The following is an 18,744-nucleotide window of genomic DNA, read 5'->3' as shown; positions in this document are numbered from 1 at the left end:
GACGCTCTCTGCTCTGTGGTGTGCGTGAGGGCCACACTCCGCCTTTTTCTGGCCGTTCTCGGCGGCATCAGGTTTTACAGCGTCGGATCTCTGTCTGGGTGGCCCCGGAGACGGCGCGTGTCCTTCACGAGCCGCCGTCCGATATGTCGGCTCTTCCTCCACTGGCGGTAGTTTGATTTGGGCGTTTTTTGCCTTTGTGTTTTGGTGTTTTTTCTTTTGTTTCTCCGATCTCAGCTTGCTAGTGGTTGGTTCAAATTTTATGGGATTATTTGTTGGCGAAGTGCTAGATCTGCCCTCTTTCTTTAAAGAATGAACGTTATTGTTAGAGAGGCTTAAGTGTAGTCATTGTAAAGTTTGTATTTCTGCTTATGCAGCTGTTTTATTAAGCCAGATCATTCTGGCTTAGAGAGTTGGGGGTTCTGTCTCTTACTTTTAAGTTGTAAGTCTATAGGCTGTTTGCAGTATTAATGATAGCACATTAGCACATGCTATTTTGTTAAAAAAAAAAAAAAGTATAAAGAAAAAAAAATAGCAAAAAGAAAACCTAGATTTTGATTATCAAAGCATTAATAGAAAATTAGTAGGAATCTCGTATATTGTTGGTGTGATACTTATTATATTTCAATACAAACACAATCATATATTTTTGAACTTCCGAAAAAAATACAAAGAAAAAGAAATAAAATATATATATATTTTTTTTATGAATACAAAATAAAACAAAATCTTTTACTCAACATTTAATGCAATTAAGTAAAGCCTCTTACACTAGGTTCACTGCTTAATTATTAAATATTTGATGTTTTCAAAATTAAAAGAAAAATTTCCCTTTTCTACAAAATAATCTAATAAATCCTCTCACATCTACTTCAATCAAAAAATTATCTCAAAATAAATTCTCTCACAATAAAAGATCGTGATCAGATCTGCTAATTCGTTTTAATATATATTTCTGTGATTATTTGATAGAGATTTACGATGTTTCTAACTTGTTACGGGATGATTTGTGGGGAAATTCGGAATTTTGCAGAAATTGCAGTCTTTAGGTTTGGTTCAACCGCATATTAATGTGACTCTAACAGGCCGGTCCCACCAATTAATAATCGTACGATGTTTAATTGTTTCTTTTTCGGAACGGCGTGGCGTATTACATGAATGGTACTGTACGTTGAAAGTGAAGTTTTAAGCCATCGCTTTTACGCTTTAAAATCACATGGATTATGCATGCATTATGATTTTATTGCTTTTTTGTTTATCTCAAGGTATTTGGAGTAAGAAATAATGAAGAGGGGCCTGCTTTCTTCTTAAAGTGTTGATTAATAAGATTTCTCTTCCTATTATTTTAATTAAACTTTTAAAATAAGTAATTATAATATAGTGGTATCAGAGCTAAATCTTCTAGGTTTAAAATCTTGACTCCATCAATCACTTTCCATTTCGATTAAATATTTCATGATTGACCGGGTCTTATTTATTAAAAATAGAGTAGTACGTGTTAAAATATTGATTAAATAATTAAATTTATATCTTTTTATTAATTTAAACTTTTGTGATAAGTGGTGATTTAACAACACTATTTAAAAAAAGAGAAATCTCTTCCCTAAGAATGCTTCGAAAAAACTAAAATAATTCTCATTCATTCGTCGTTAATTGTCCAACGGCATGCTAGCTTTACATAAACGCTTTTGAATCTTGTACGTGCTAACAATATTGCATTGTTTTCATTCTACCATATATATACTTTAGACATTTCGTAATTAAGAGTAAGAAAATGGATGTCACGAGCTGGTTGTGACATTCAAATTTCAAAGTAGTCACACAAACAGCCGTATATTTTGTCAAAAATTAAACATGGATCAAGCATTAATTATGCATAGACCACGAGGGAAATTATAAGTCCAATCGCCACTGGGTTTCCTATTGGTTTGTTGCTTTGTGTTTATATTATCTTAAGTAAATAACAAAGTGATCGAGAGGAAAGAGGAAATATGTGATATGAACAATTCATCATTAATTAATAATCTTGAATTTAACTTGTTGGCAATTCACTTTAATATGTATATGTAAAACATGGGAAAATGATTGTGGTCCATATTTGTTATCAAAGAGTTATATTATCTTAAGTAAATAACAAAGTGAGAGGAAAGAAATATGTGATATGAACAATTCATCATTAATTAATAATCTTGAATTTAGCTTGTCGGCAATTCACTTCAATATATATATATATATATACGTAAAAACATGGGAAAATGATTGTGGTCCACATTTGTTATCAAAGTGTTATATTATCTTAAGTAAATAACAAAGTGAGAGGAAAGAAATATGTGATATGAACAATTCATCATTAATTAATAATCTTGAATTTAGCTTGTCGGCAATTCACTTCAATATATATATGCATGTGTAAAAACATGGGAAAATGATTGTGGTCCATATTTGTTATCTACCTCGCGGGTCCTCTAGCTTATTTGTTTTGTGGCTCTCATGAGGCCAATCATTTTGTTTTCAAAGTGTGATTTTCGAGACTGTTCAATCCTAGATGCAAGTATGTTGTGGTTGATAGCCTCTGCTATAAATACCTGAGCACTTGACTCCTTTCTCTCATACTAGCCCCCACAAAGAATATCTAGCATATATAAGGTGTCTTAGTGCCTACTTCAAATATTACTAATAAAAGAAAATGTCTTTTCAAGTTTCAACAGCATCAGTAGCTGCTCCATCCCAAAATGCAAGGCTAGAAACTAATCGTCGCTCAGCAAATTATCATCCTAGCATTTGGGGTGACCATTTCCTCACATATGCTTCTAATCCTGAATTCTTGGTAAACTTTAATATTGTCCCCTTGAATGTACGTGTGTGCGTTTGATCATGCATGCCAACATGTTTAAACTTAAGATTTATTTTGTATTACTTTTTAGTAACTTTCAGATAATAATTTTTATTCATCAATTTGCTCGCCCGTGCAGGAAACTGATAATGAGAAAGTAAATGAACAAGTTGAGGAATTGAAGGAAAAAGTGAGGAAAATGCTAATGGCTCCAGGTGAAAAGCCATCACAAAAGCTGAACTTCATTGACGCAATTCAGCGCTTAGGCGTGTCTTACCATTTTGAAAAAGAGATTCAAGAAATTTTACAACAATTGTACAAGACTCTTCATGACTGTGATCATGACCATGAAAATGATGACGACCTTTACACTGTCGCTCTTCGGTTTCGGTTACTTAGATACCATGGTTATTATATTTCGTGTGGTAATTTCTTTTTCTTTTTCTTTTTATTGGTTTTAAACAATTCTTCTTTCCTCTCTATTTGGGAAAATTAACTTAATTAATATACACAAACAATCGGTGTCGCATTTAACATAGTATATACATGCTTGAATATGTGTTCCAACATCCTAGGAGAGCATCCCATGTGCATGCTATACTATTGGCTTCTTCTAAGCGTGGTCCCTTAATTAATCCTTGGAAACATGTTAGGCAGGACCAACCTTTCTCGTCATTGACTCTGTTGGTTACATTTTTCTTCTCTTTCTATACAAAATAAGGAGGGTTTGAACTTCACCCATCTTTCGCTGCATTAATTATTATTGTCACCAACCCATTTGAGAATTGGATCACCATAAAATATAGCTAGCTCTAATGTAACTGTCTTTTTTCTTTTTTTTCTTTTTTTTAAAGAAATAAAAATCACGCTTGAGAAATTTATTAAGAATCAAACTCAAAGAAAACAACAAAATGGGTCACGCTTTAGTCCACATATATGCAACAAATTACAGAAAGCCCAACAAGAGAGTGGTTGACTCATTATATGTGACTGAATTGTGAAGCAGATATGTTCACCAAGTTCAAGGACGACAAAGGAAATTTCAAGGAATCACTTAACAATGATGCACAAGGAATGTTGAGCTTGTACGAAGCCACACATCTCAGGGTGCATGGGGAAGATATACTAGACGAAGCTCTAGTCTTCACTACCACACATTTTGAGTCGGTAGCATCTCACTTAAGCCCTCCTCTTGCAGCACAAGTAAGCCATGCCTTAAAGCAGCCTATCCGCAAAGGACTACCAAGGCTAGAGGCAAGGCATTACTTTTCTGTCTACCAAGAAGACGCTTCACATAACAAAGTCCTTCTTACCTTCGCAAAGTTGGATTTCAACCTATTGCAGAAATTGCACCAGAAAGAACTTTATGAAATTACAAGGTTAGATATTCAACTATGTCAGAGTTGCAAGTGTGAGCAGCTTATACATAACTCTAGGTTGACAATATGATTATGCTAAACTTTGTTTATAGGTGGTGGAAAGACTTGAACTTTTCAAGAGAGTTACCCTTTATAAGAGACAGAGTGGTTGAGTGTTACTTCTGGATATTGGGAGTATACTTCGAGCCCGAATATCCTCTTGCTAGAAGGATACTAACCAAAGTGATAGCCATGACCTCCGTTATTGATGACATTTATGATGTATATGGCACACTTGAAGAACTTGAGCTCTTTAGTGACGCAATCGAGAGGTTGACATTAACACACTTCCTCATCCTTTATTCTTCCCTTTGTTATATTACTTGGAAAAGTCAATTCACAAGAGTCTACCTACTTTACAGGTGGGATATTGGTGCCATAGATCAACTTCCGGAGTACATGAAAATGTGTTACCGAGCACTACTAGACATTTACAGTGAAATGGATAAAAAAATTGGTGAAGGAAGGTCATATCGCACTAGATATGCAAGAGAAGCGGTAAGCAATATCATACACACAAATTTAGAAGATTATTCACAACCTAAGCAAAGACTTATATTCTCTCCCTTGAAAAAAGAAAGAGAAAAAAGAAAATTTTTAAGTGTTGTAATATTAATCTGATTGTACTGCATGTTTGTCTCAGATGAAGAATCAGGTTAGAGCTTACTTTCATGAAGCCAAATGGTTTCACCAGAAACACATACCATCAATGGATGAGTATATGCGAATTGCACTGGTTACCTCTGGATACTCGATGTTAGCAACCACATCCTTGGTTGGGATGGGAGATATTGTTACCGAAGATGCATTTGAGTGGTTGTTCAGCGACCCTAAATTGGTAAGAGCTTCAGCAGTGGTTTGCCGGCTCATGGACGACATTGTGTCGCATAAGGTACTATGTTATTTCGGTTACTTTAATATTCTAAACATGTGACGGGCGTTCAATCTTCTGACATTAAAATTTAATTTTTCTAGTTTGAGCAAAAGAGAGGGCACAGTGCCTCGGCTGTTGAATGCTACATGAAACAACATGGTGCTACAGAAGAAGAAGCAATCATTGAATTCCGAAAAGAAATTGCAGATGCCTGGAAGGATATAAACGAAGAGTGTCTCTATCCAACCATTGTCCCCATGCCCCTTGTGACTCGAATTCTCAACCTTGCATGTGTGATTGATGTCGTTTATAAGGATGAAGATGGGTACACGCATGCTGAAATTGTGCTAAAAGATTTTGTAGCTTCCTTGCTCGTTGATCCTGTGCCTTTATAAGTATGGATACTTGCGTGGTGGATTGTAATGGCAAGCATTCGATACGCTTGTATTGAGGAGAAAAATGAACAAAATAGAATGAATTGATTGATAAGTAAATGAAACCCACATATTCATCGAAAAGAGAGTGTGCGGCTCTTGAAAATGATAATTAATATCTCTGGTCAATATATATATATATATTTTTTAACATTATCTGTTCAATAGTTAACTGGTCAATTGAGGTGCACAATTTGGACTAAAATCAACCTGCTTAATTGGAAGTTCTGAAGCACAATATATTAAAAAGAAAAAGAAAATGAAAAAAAAATGGTGTCCAGGAGATTAGAATAGGTCACACCCAGAAGTTTAGATGAACCATTTAATTTAATTTTTTTTTTAACCTTAACAACATCCAGATTAAAAATTTGACTCATGGGCATGAATCTAATTATGACGTGGGCCGCACTTGTGAGGTAGAGTTTAATGCAATCATGATTTGTTATTATTAATATTTTATTTTTTGTAAGTATGCAATCGTGATTTTAAGTTACTGAGAAAGATAGCAACCAATTATTAGGCAATACGTACGGTGTATATATACAGTTCAACCAATTATTACCAAATTAAACCACGTGAATTAAACTCCGGTCAGTTCATCTACCTTACTGGCTTTTGTTCTTAGCTTTACCTGCCATTATATTTCATCTTAGGCCGTTTATTTGGGCATAAAACTATCTTTTCTTTTCACTTTTGGATTTGTGGGACGTACGGACGGCTAACATTTTTGATCAAGCAAAAAAAAACTAAAAATGGATTGATCAAGCAAAACAGGAATACTTTGATGTAGGATGCAAAAAATCCTATTTTGGAGTTTAAGCAATGGGAAATATACAACGAAATATTTGTCCTTCAATTGCAAGAGACCAAGCCGTTTTTCTTATTTTGAAGAAGAAATATTTCAATCTTTCATTTAAATATGAGGAAAAAAGTGGAGCAAAATTGTTCTAAGATAATAGAGCATGTTGCTCTCAAGTTACAATGTCACAGATACACAAAGAAATTTCTTTTATCCAAACACTATCCATGACTTGTTTGGTGGCAGCCTTGGTTAACTCATGCGCAGCAAAGTTTGCCTTTCTCTTAATATGAATTTGCCAACTCCGAAGCCCAGTTAAGATGCTTTTAGCATCCTCCACGATCTATCCATATCGACTCCAGTTTTGTTCATTAGTCTTTAGTGCATTAACTACCTGCAATGAAGCACCCTTCAAAATAATACTTTGTAGACCAAAATCACTGCTAAACTCTGCTGCATTCAAAGCAACTATTGCTTCCACTATCAGGTAGTTTGACTTCTAGCAACAATTATTACTACTCTTCTATATATTCTGCTTACTTTTCAAAAGCTAGCATGGGATACCGTACACGCAACCTTTTGTAAATGCTTGCTAAATCAATTATTATTATTATTATTATTATTTGTACGTGGGTTGTAATTGTTATTAGCACCTGTTAGTTAATATTAGGAATTAATACATATTAATTCATCGTCCATTCTCTGGCACTTTCAAGGAAAGGGGCCGGGATCCCCCTTTAATATTGCTCTACCTTAAGCTTTGTCGATTAGGACAAAGATTTTTAGTGCTCTTTGTGGACCTTAATAGTTAATTTTTTGTTGGATAGATCACGTTTGGTTGAAGATGTTCATGCATCACTTTGACTAGCTTACCATCCAATGCAATTAATTCCTGCAAAAAGAAAAAAATAGTTAATTTGATTCATTAGGATTAATACGTTGTTAGAGTATATCAGAAGATCAAAAATCTAAATTACAACTGAAGATATCACCTACCCATGCACAGTTGAAGACTATCATATAGTCACAGTTGAATACGTATTGTGGCATAGTTACAGTTAAAGTCTATCACTTAGTCACAGTTATCAAGTTGTAGTATAAGTTTATTTGACTTCTAGCAACAATCATGTGATACAGATGATCTCGCACAATGACATCAATACCCAGGCATCTGTTGGTGTGTTCAATGGTTGCATCCCAATCCACCTTATAAACTCCTTGTGGTGGACTTTTCTATTGCAAGCCCGCCACACAATACCTTTTTTTAGGAGATTCTCTTTTGTTGGAAGAAGATTCTTGCAAGCCCGCCAAAGAAACACTTTAACTGGGTTGGGCACCTTCAATTTCCATATAGTTTTTCAAATATTGCTACACTCCGCATTGGTGGAACCCTCCCCTGGCTGCAAATCTTTCCTTTCTTTTTCCATATGGCAGGCGCTTTGCACTATGAACTCTTCTGAAGTAATGCCTCTCCAAATCAGCTTATCTTTTTGTCTATACCTGCTTAATGGTAATTGACAGATTTTTTCTGCCTCATTGCTATGAATATGTCATTTATTAAAGTGGTTTTTCACCATTTTGTGTCTTGTTCTATGAGTTTCACAACCTTAGCATCTTTCTAATAGCATTCTCCTCGGTGATTGAAAGGAAAAAGTAGTTTGAGTTGGTATCCATTTGTCATTCCAAATTTTAACCTCATTTCCATCCACTATTCGCCATATAAGCCTCTCTTTTAGTAAATCATGAGTGGATAAAATGCTTCTCCAAGCAAAAGACGGTCTTTGACATGGAGATGTCTCTAAAACAGACCCACTTGAAAAGTATTTGGCCTTCATAATTCTAGCCGCCGACACAGTTTTGCAAGAAGGGCCTTATTGAAACATAATAAATCTCTAAACCCAAAACCTCCTTCTGTTTTGGAATAGCCTATCTTCTCCCAACTCATCCAATGGATCTTGGAATCCTTCTCCTTGTGGTGTCTCCAAAAATTTTGCATCATAGAATTTATCTCTTTCCACAGTTCCTTAGGCGATAGAAATACGCTCATGCTTTAAGTAAGAGTTGCTTGGATCACTCCTTTCAATAATATCTCATTTCCAGCTTGTGAAAGGGACTTTGTCTTCCAGTCATTTAACCACTTCCACACCCTGGAACTCTGTTGTTCTGGATTTTCCAACAAGTGCCGATAGACCCAAATATTTGTCATATCATTGTATCACTGGTATCCAGGTCCTTTTTTGGAGGTTGCAACACCTGCTAACAAACTTGTTCTCTCTGCATGGTAAATGGGAGAGCTCAAAGCCTCCACACAGAATAAAGAGATACAGGGATAATGAGTCCCCTTGTCGTATGCTTCTTGAGCAACATATTCTTCCAACAGGTTGTCCATTAATAATATTGGAATAACAAACAGATCCGACGCGACTCATAATTAGCATAATCTATTTTAGGGCAAAACCCATTTGTTTCACCACTTCTTCCAAGAATCCCCACTCTACCCGATCATAAGCTTTGCTCATCTGGCGAGGTCGTTGGGGTTTCCAGCCGGATCCGACCGAAACCGGCTTTGGGTTGTTTTGAATTGGAGCTGACAGGTTGGTAATTGTGGTGGGTTTCGGTGTTTTGGGTTGTTTTATAATTTCTATGGTTATTTGATTTGGGTTATGGAGTTTTGAAATTCATTATCGATTGATTGAGGTACACCCTTTGTTTGTTTTGATTGTTTGAGGTACTATATTTTTTGGTTGATTGGTGAAAGAGGGGTGTTTGGCTATGATTGTTGGGTTGTGCAATGAGGGAGGAGATATGGGCTGCGACTTGTTTCTCTTAGTTTCTCTTGGAGTGGCAAAGAAACAAAGCAAGACGTCTAGAACGTAGAAGCTTTGAGTCTTTGACCACTGGACAAAAATAATAATAATTATTATTATTATAATTATATTAAAAAAATATAATTATTATAATTAATAAAAAATAAAAATAATAACAAAATTATTTTTAAAAAAATAACAAATTCTGGACGGTTTTGGGCAAAACCGTCTAGATTTTTTTTCGACGGCAAACCGTCTGTAATTGCGGACGGTTTGGCCCAAACCGTCCATAACCCGAATTAGCGACACATTTTCTAGAAAAAACCGTCTTGACCTTTTTCTAGACGGTTTTTTGCAATTTCTGGACGATTTCAAACCGTCCAAAATTCTTGAAATTTTTGTAGTGTATCAGATTGATCACTGGCATAAATTAAATAAATCAATTATCTTAAATCTCCTTTTTATAAGCCTTTTGTATGAAATTGACATTCCTTCCAATTCCATCTATTTTTCCAACCATATTCTTGTAAACTTTCAATTTGACTCTCCAAATTAAAAAAATAAAAAATGCGAGGTTGTCCCTCACCCCTCAATGAGGATTGCCCACACCTCACCTATTAGGACGACCGATGAATCCCTTGTGAGAGGAGGCAACACTAAATTAGTGTACATGGGCTGGTCACTCCATAAGGGGAAGCCGCCCCTCAATAGATATAAGTCACCCCTCTTTTCTTTTTTACTTATCCTTTTTTTTTTTCAATTTTTTATTCATAGGTAGAATTGTAATTTTATAAGAATTCCTTAAAAAATCAAAAAAGAAGAAATTTTTACAAAATTGTATGAAATGATAAATTTGATATAAAAACTTTAGAACAATGAGCTATAATTAAGATCATTTTTGTACCACAACAATCAATTTGGTACAAACCAAAACTTCAAGAATCAGTTCAAGCCAATGTAGAAATTAACTTTTTGCGTTTGAGAAACCCTCTTTCAGCCTCCTCCCCCCCTTCCCCATAAAAATAAAATAAAATAAAAAGAGGATTAAAAAGAACGGACAACATTGAGTATGTTGTAAAATTTGTTAATCTAATCATAAATTACTTTTTGTCTCAAATGAAAAATCAAGTTAGAGCTTACTTTTATGAAGCCAAATTGATGCATCAGAAATACATACCAACAGTCCATGAATATATGCAGATTGCCACAGTTTCCTCTGGTTACCCACTGCTAGCAACCACATGCATCATTGGTTGGAATGGGAGACATCGTTACAAAAGATTCCTTTGAGTGGTTGGCCAATGACCCTAAAGTAGTCAGACCTTCATCAATGATTGCTAGACTTATGGATGACATGGTGTCACACAAGGTATTGTTTTATTTTTGTATAATAATTATTGTAATTTGTAAAATCCCCCCCCTTTTTTTTTAATTTCTTCAATATTCCAAATATATGATGCCCTTCTAAGATAATAATTCAATACATTTAGTTTGAGTAAAAGAGAGGGAATGTTGCCTCGGCTGTTGAATGTTATATGATACAACATGGTGCCACAGAATAAGAAGCAATCGAAGAATTACAAAAACAAGTTACAGGTGCATGGAAGGATATAAACGAAGAGTGCCTTTACCCAATCACTGTTCCTATGCCCCTTGTGATGTCAATACTCAACCTTGCACGTGTGATTGATGTCATATACAAGGACGGAGATAGTTACACAAATGCTGGGATTGTTCTCAAAGATTTTGTCAGTTCTTTGCTTGTTGTGTTTGTGCCCTTATGAGCATGGATCATCATTTGCAACAGAAAGCTTTGAAATGGTTACATTCCTACAAGAATAAAGAAAATGTGCTTGATCTATTATGTTGTAGAATGAATTTATTAAGTTAATAGAGCTCGACATTTTCCTTTAAAGAGTATTGGGGGCTATTGAAAATGAATATTTTTTCCTTTTTTATTTTCTTAAAGACGTTATGTAATTGCGGTTGAAACTAAAATAAATAAATCCAATAAAGTGATCCAGGTTGTAGACCATTGGATTATTTTAATTACTTTCTTTTAGATTTCAATTTTGTGTTAAATTATTTTACTTATTTATACTATACAGAAATTAATGGTTGTTCTTTGTCTTTTAATTAGGCTTCAAAATTAGATTGGTGAAACATATTTACATGGCTCAACACACCAAGATTTTGACCATAGTAAAGGTGTAACACCCCCAGTCCACTAGGGATAGGTTTCTCAATTTACTCTCTCAAAGGTGCAAAGATTTCTAAGGTTTACAAGAGCAAATACTACATGTGATACTAAATGCATAATAGAATAAAAACATCAAATTTAAAACTTCATAAAATGCGGAAAAAAATGTTAAAAAGAAATATATAATTAACATTCTTTATTAAATAAGTCATAATCTTGAAATCGTGCAAATGCACTTATTTAAAACAAAATAATATGCAGCTCAGAGGGATGCAATAATTAACCTCGCCCTCATTCCAGCCTCCTAGCTCAAACTATTGATCACCTGAAAACAAAAAGTAAACTAAATGAGCTAAAAGGCTGAGTAAGTAAATCATCAACCATAAAACAGTTGAGATAAATTCATTTTCTATAAAACCTTTCACTTAAAACGATTTATTTCCTGTAACACTTCAAAACATATTTATCACCTTACTCTATTTAGGCAAAGATAAAACCCTATTATGTAAAAACCTTTTTCTTCTTTGAAAACCACTTCAAAGCATAATTAACACGTATAACTATTTAAATGAAAAAGACGCAAATTAATTTCGAAATGAATCAATTTCCAATAAAGCTACGATAAAACCATTCAACTTCTTCAGAACACAAACATATTTATATATAACTAACATTTTCATACTAGGGCCCATGTAGGGATGGAGCTAGGGGGTAGCTGGTAAGGGCCATGTCCCCCACAGTTCATTAAAAAAAAAAACTATATATTTAACAAGTATAGTTTGATTTTCACTCTATTTGGCCCCTACCCATTAAACTTTTTCTTCCTACCCATTATAAATTTTAGCCCATTTTTGCTCCTAAGTAGAGTGTAGAGGAATAAACATTTTAGAGCTTATCTGTGTCAATTGGTTCTTTGTGAAACGGTCTATAATTTGTGGAAAATATAAATGAATTAAAGTATGAGTACAGACTGAAAACAGAGTAGCAAATTTCTCAGCATATTTTTTTCGAAGTTCGTTCTTGAGTACTGGGAACTTGGGAAGGGAGAGATTTTTTTTTAAAAAAAAAAAAAAAAATCTTAAGAATATTGATCTTTGCAGAAGTTTGAATCTTAATGAAAAAATTTTGAGTTAATAGGCGGTTAAGCCACGTCATGAAAGCAACACTCCACCATATTGTAACTGATACTACCTGTTGAATGAAATGAAATATTGGTTTGTATTGTGGATGATGTAGTGTAGAATTGAGAAGAAAGAAAAAAGAAAGAAGAAAGGTATTGTAGAAAAAATGCTTCTTTTTTTTTTTTTTTTCCAAGCACAGAAGACAGAAGAAACTCAAGAAGACGTTAAAAACTTAAAGATGAAGAGATACCAAACTCACCTAGTATATTTTGTATTTATACTTTGACCACATATTTTAATTTAATTTTTATTTGGCCCTCTCCTAGTCAAATGTTTGGCTCCGTCCTTGGGCCCATGTACATTGTTACCCCCACGTACTAGGGTTGCATGGTCCTTGCGACCATTGCAACACATGCGGCCTCAGACATGTCGTCTGACTAGCAAATTAACTTACTTGGTACACTTAGCATGGCAAAAAGCGATCGAATACCACCTTATGACATAGCCTCCTTCAGTGGTTGCATTTTCATCCCAGCATTGGTACCGAATCGTGTTTTCATTTAATTTTTCTTGGGCCAAAAATATCTCTTCCATACGTGCCCTCATCTTATAAACTTTTTCATCTCTTTTACTTCGCTTGATATCTTTAGGACGACATGTAGGAGGGTGTCCATCTCATACTTCTCATAATTATTACTTTTAAAAAAAAAAAAAAAAAAAAAAAAAAAAAAAAAAAAGCTTTCCCAATTTGGAAACTTTCTAAGACTAAAAATTGAATATATCTAGAAATTATTTCACAATAAAAACTCATATATATATATATATATATATATATATATATATATTCAATGATATAATTTTCTATAGACAACTTTCATTTTCAAAAGCTCTTTGGAAACCCTTTGTGAAAGTAAGGTAAATTCGCAATACAGTAATAAAACAATTATTCACATGTACATATCTATAATGCTAAAAATAATGAATCAAATAATAGAACATAAAATAACCTTAGAAGAGGTAGATGATCTACTTACCTCTCTGAATGCAGCTAAGAGAAATCTTTGATAGCTAACTAGTCACCTGAGTACAAGTTTAAACAAATTACTGCAATCATTTTCACAACTAGGCAAACATACTGATACAACTATGGGTTCGGCTTGCTAGTTGATTGAGAATGGACACAAGAGGTATTTTTAAATTAATTTAACATGCTATTAAAATATAAATTTTAAACATTATATTCATCTTCCTTTTTAACTTGTTCTGATGGGGTTTAAAAATATAAAGTGACGCCTATTAATATTTCGTACGAAAAAGCAGTTATCAAATTCTTTGTAGACAAAAATTATAAAAATTTTGGTGTTAGAAATACTCAAGGTAAACAAAAACAGATTTTTGAGGTATGAACAATATCATGTATAAACCGAGGATGAGTGTATATATATATATATATATATATATATATATATATATATATATATATATATATATATATATAAACATTTTACGGCCAATCCTCAAGCCCCAATACTCTGGTGTGATAACATTGGTGCCACCTATCTTACGGCCAATCCTCTTTTCCATGCACGAACTAAGCACATTTCCATTGATTACCACTTTGTGCGTAATCAAGTCTCTTCTCAGGCATTGAATGTTCGTTTTATCTCTTCCAAGGATCAGTTAGCTGATACTTTTACCAAGCCATTACCAACATCCAAGTTCACATCTCTTAGAGACAACCTCCATTTCTGTGACCTCCCGTTGATGTTGAGGGGGCGTATTGAGACAACTTTAAACACTCAAGATAATGACCCACCTGATCCTATCTGCAACAGGAATAAGTGTAGCAAAATAATGGAAGTTGAAGATGAGCAGCCAAGCAAGATAATGGAAGCAACAAGTGAGACCCTTGAAGATAAAAATAAAAATAACTGAAAGCTAGAGATGAAACGCTTGAGTACATGTAACTGTAAAGACTTTTCAAGTTCTATACTGTAATTGTTTTCTATAAATTCAGGTACTGCTACCATAGTTATCATGGGAAGCAAATCAAAACAAATCTTAGTCTAAAATTTCTTTATTGCCAATGAACCACAAAAGACCATTTGTTCCTTCAGGCTTCAGCCGCCAACTATGGAACCCAAACAGAAAACCACACCCCCAAGAAACTAAACCACCGACACAGGCAATGCAAGAAATCACAATCACCCACACCCAATCGACAACCTCTACCATTCAAAATCCAAAAGAAAATAACACGCACCGAATGCCGATATCCACAATCCAACCACTGTTGACACCCAATGCCGAAAACCGAAAAGAGACCACTCAGAAAATACCAAGCACCTATCACCTGACGATCTCCTCTCCACCAGCCACCACAAGAAACCACAGTTCCCAGCATCTCAGCCTACACCGTTCTGCTCGCGTACCAACGTTAGTCTCCATAGTGTTGTCGTACACCTCTCACCGGAGATTTCTTTGGCCATCAAATCCTTTTCGGATTTTGTACCCACGAGCATGTGTCTTGTTATGGTCCCATGCATCGTCCACTACAAAAAAAAAAATTACATTTTGCCACTTGCATTTTGCCACGTGTACAGACACAATACACGTGGCAAACAGTTTGCCACGTGTAAATGGCCACGTGTGCGACTCATGTCAGATCCGGGTGTTACTAAATGCACATTTTGCCGCGTGTATCACAATACACGTGGCTAAGTGGCCACGTGTATCATAGTACGCGTGGCTGACAGTTAGCCACGTGTATTTAATACACGTGGCTAACTGCTTTATTTTTTTAAAAAAAGAAAAAGAAAAAGAGAAGAAGTCTTCTCTTTCTTTCTTTTTTTTTTTTTTTTTTTTTTTCACCGGTATTTTCTTTCACCGGAACTACTTTTTTTTTTCCCCTTGCCGGAAACTTCTTCGAGGCTGACAACAAAATCCAAGAATCTGGATCTAGTTTCATTCTGGCCAAAAAACTACCAACAAAACACCAAAAAATCACCAAGAAATTTATCTAGTTTCATTCTGGCCACAAAATTACCAACAAAACACCACAAAATCACCAACAAAATTAATCGAAGAAATTTATCTAGTTACATTCTGGCCAAAAAATTACCAACAAAACACCAAAAAATCACCAACAAAATCCAAGAATCACCGAAATCGCCCAGTCGCCGGAAATTAGATTCAAAAAACCAAAACAACAAAATCAGATTCAAAATCCGGCCGGTCCTCCGATCCCTACATCACCGAAACATCAAGGGATAAGAAAGAGAGATCCACACAAGAGAGAGAGAGAGAGAGAGAGAGAGAGAGAGAGAGAGAGAGAGAGAAACTAGATCTGAAATGAGAGAGAGAAACGAGTTTCTCCGTCCAACGTGGCTCAATGCCACGTCGCCATTTGTAATTTTTTACAATTTTTTCAAAAATATATATATATATATTGAGAAGTGCTATACGTGCGTCAAGAGTCCGGCTGGAGTCCGGCTCTTGACCCACGTGGCACATATTAATTTTTTTTTTTTTTTAAAAAAAAAAAATTTCAAAAATAAGAGAAGAAAACTCTCATCCGGTTCAGTCTAGTCTTCGTCTTGGTCTTCCAAATTTTCCCCCCATTCCCAAATCTCACCCTCTCCCGCCACCGTCCCCTCCCCCACCGGCGCCTACCGACCGCCCACCGACCGCCCAACGACAGGCGCCCACCGACCCACACCGTCCCTCGGCCAGCTCTGTCTCTCTCAGCTCTATGTCTCTCTCTTTCTCGTGAACCCAAATCTCCCCCTCTCCGGCCACCGTCCCCTCCCCCACCGACCGGCGCCCTCTGACCCACACCGTCCCTCGACCAACTCGCTATCTCTCTCAGCTCTCGGTCGCTCTCTTTCTCTCTTTCTCGCGAACCCAGTAAACCGGCGACCACCAACTGTTCATTCGGCGGGCGAACGACCGACCGTCCCTCGCCCAGCTCTCTCTCTCTCGAACCCAGCTGGACCGAGCGCCTCTCTCTCTCTCTCAGACCCAGCAGCCTGAGCATCGTCCACGAGCAGAAGGGATTCCAGAGGAGGTATTTCTTAATTTTCTGTAGAAAGACCGAATGGGTTTTTGTTTTCTTTTTTATGTTGAGGTTACTGGGTGTTGAAAAATCTTTTGGGTAGAGAAACTGAATAGGTTTTCTGATTAGCTTATGGGATTTGGATTATGGATTGGGTGATTTGAGAGTTGTTGTTGGTTGTGATTTTTGGATGTTTTGTTGAGGAATCGGTGAAACATTGAGGAGTAGTTTGGTGTTGACCGAATAGCCAAAGAGTGGAGAATTTTTGTTGTTTCTTATCCTTACTTTCATTTGAATACATAATGTTTTCTTTACTGAAAATGTTGGGAACATCATGTTTTCTTTGCTGATTTCCTCTCCATTTTATTCTAGTCTGTTTGTTGACTAAGCTGATTTGCCTTTGAATTGGCTAGAATACACTGTAATATTGCTTAAGCCTTTTTAATTTTGTTTATAGCATTATATGTCACTAGGATATAGTGAAGTTTTTATGTTGTAATGTTGGATAATGGATAAGCACTACAAGTGTTGGTGGATGTCATTATAGTGAAATTTGTACAGGATGTGATTATTTTAAATCGTCTAATGCTATATGAAATATTGCAATTTCAAGACTTCTGTGGAAAATTAGAAAATAGCATGCTTTTTACTGCATGCGTGAGATTCATTGCCAAGTTTGTTATTTTGAATTTGATTGGAATGAGGTCTCTGCAGTAGGTAGGCAATTTTTATGATTTGTATGCATAATCAGTTAGAAAATTTTGAGGTTTATACAGCATGTAGCAACTCAAAACTGAAATATGAAATTGGAACTTGCAACTATTTCTGTGCAGCTTCAAGATGCTTTTCAGTTGTATATTTACAAATAGAAATTTATAGGACTTGAGAAATGGTGAAATTATGGGTTCTTTGTACATGGGTGGTGTCCCCTTTAGCACTTCGAAAAATGAAGGTCTGCAGTCTGTTTTTTTTTTTTTTTTTTTTTTTTTTTTTTTTTTTTTTTTTTTTTTTTTTTTTTTTATAAACCTAAATGTGAGTTTGTTTATGGCAGATGAATAAGAAGTTGCAGCAGTTGAAGGCCCCAAAAAAGAAGCAGCTTCAAGCCACAAAGCTTAGTGTGGAGGGTCGTGGCATGGTCAAATATTTGTAATTTCAGAATTCACTGAATTGCCAATGAGGTTGCGAGGCCAATATCATGGCCATGTATTGCTATATATCTCTCATGGGTCCAGAACAAGCCATAAAGATATCCTCGTGCTCAAGTGTAGTTTCTTTCAATAATTGTTAAACCAAGCGATGAGACTTTGTATGCAATGTTAAGCTTCAACAATTTTAATATATATATTTGATTTGTTTGAAAGAATGTTGGCCCAAGGTTTGAAACCTGATAGAGTTACTTTCATTGGGGTTCTTTCAGCTTGCAGTAGAGCAGGATTTGTGGAGAAGGGACATCAATATTTTGAATCAATAATAAAAGAACATGGAATATATTTGATTTGGGTTTGTTAGAAAAGAAATCGGGTAGGTGTCATTAAGATGCAGTGTGACACGGAGTTTTGAATTACTGGTAAATGAATTAATTTTTTTTTTTCCTTGTTACCTTGGAACCACTGAACAAGAATTATGAGACCAAAATAGGGCGTGATATGTGTATAGTCCAGGATACTGGGCAAGATATTTGAGACCGATGATGCACCATTTGATTTGGTTGATAATGGGACATGTAGTCCTGTGAATATTTGACTTGTTCCTGAAATACCTAGAAGAATGTCACATTAAAGAAGCATGTAACAAATTAAGCGAAAACAAAAAATGATAGATGTCAACCGAATGTTTACACCCTCAAATCAGCAACTCCATCCCTTTCAACCAAGTTGGCATCAAAGCTGACTTCCTGTAAATCTTAAAGCTGCACATACTCAAAACCCCCACACACAACACATGAGACAACAAAAATTTATTGAAATTCATTACAAATAGACCAAAATTCATTGGAATTCATTACAAACAGACAAGAACCAAGTCCACAAGCATAATGTTTCCAAGCTTACAAGAAAATGTTAACAATAAGTGAAAATGTTTCCAAGCATAATTTTAGAGCTACATACTCCAAGAAAAATAAATCCTGAAATTTTCAAGCATTTCAATTTTCAAGCATTTCATAGTTAAGCTTTTCCAACACGCAGCACCAAATTCGAGCAAAAATA

General features: G+C 35.3%; 1 protein-coding gene across 3 annotated transcripts; it reads left to right on the top strand.

Moving 5' to 3' along the window:
- The first annotated feature begins 2,583 nt into the window (after positions 1-2,583).
- LOC133874652 ((-)-germacrene D synthase-like) lies at positions 2,584-5,712 on the top strand. 3 transcript variants are annotated; one of them, XM_062312525.1, is made up of 7 exons: positions 2,588-2,824; positions 2,970-3,255; positions 3,837-4,209; positions 4,302-4,520; positions 4,611-4,746; positions 4,892-5,140; positions 5,224-5,712. In XM_062312525.1, exons 1-7 carry the CDS (start codon positions 2,684-2,686, stop codon positions 5,515-5,517), a joined length of 1,698 nt encoding a protein of 565 aa, XP_062168509.1. In that variant the 5' UTR covers positions 2,588-2,683; the 3' UTR covers positions 5,518-5,712. The 3 variants fall into 3 exon arrangements, with proteins under 3 accessions (XP_062168508.1, XP_062168509.1, XP_062168511.1); XM_062312527.1 differs by having other exon boundaries at positions 2,618-2,736; XM_062312524.1 differs by having other exon boundaries at positions 2,584-2,824; positions 4,302-4,746.
- The last annotated feature ends 13,032 nt before the right edge of the window (positions 5,713-18,744 follow it).

The sequence above is a fragment of the Alnus glutinosa genome, chromosome 8, assembly GCF_958979055.1.
Source record: "Alnus glutinosa chromosome 8, dhAlnGlut1.1, whole genome shotgun sequence".
Taxonomy (NCBI): Eukaryota; Viridiplantae; Streptophyta; class Magnoliopsida; order Fagales; family Betulaceae; genus Alnus; species Alnus glutinosa.
This window is presented reverse-complemented; position numbering and strand designations above follow the sequence as displayed.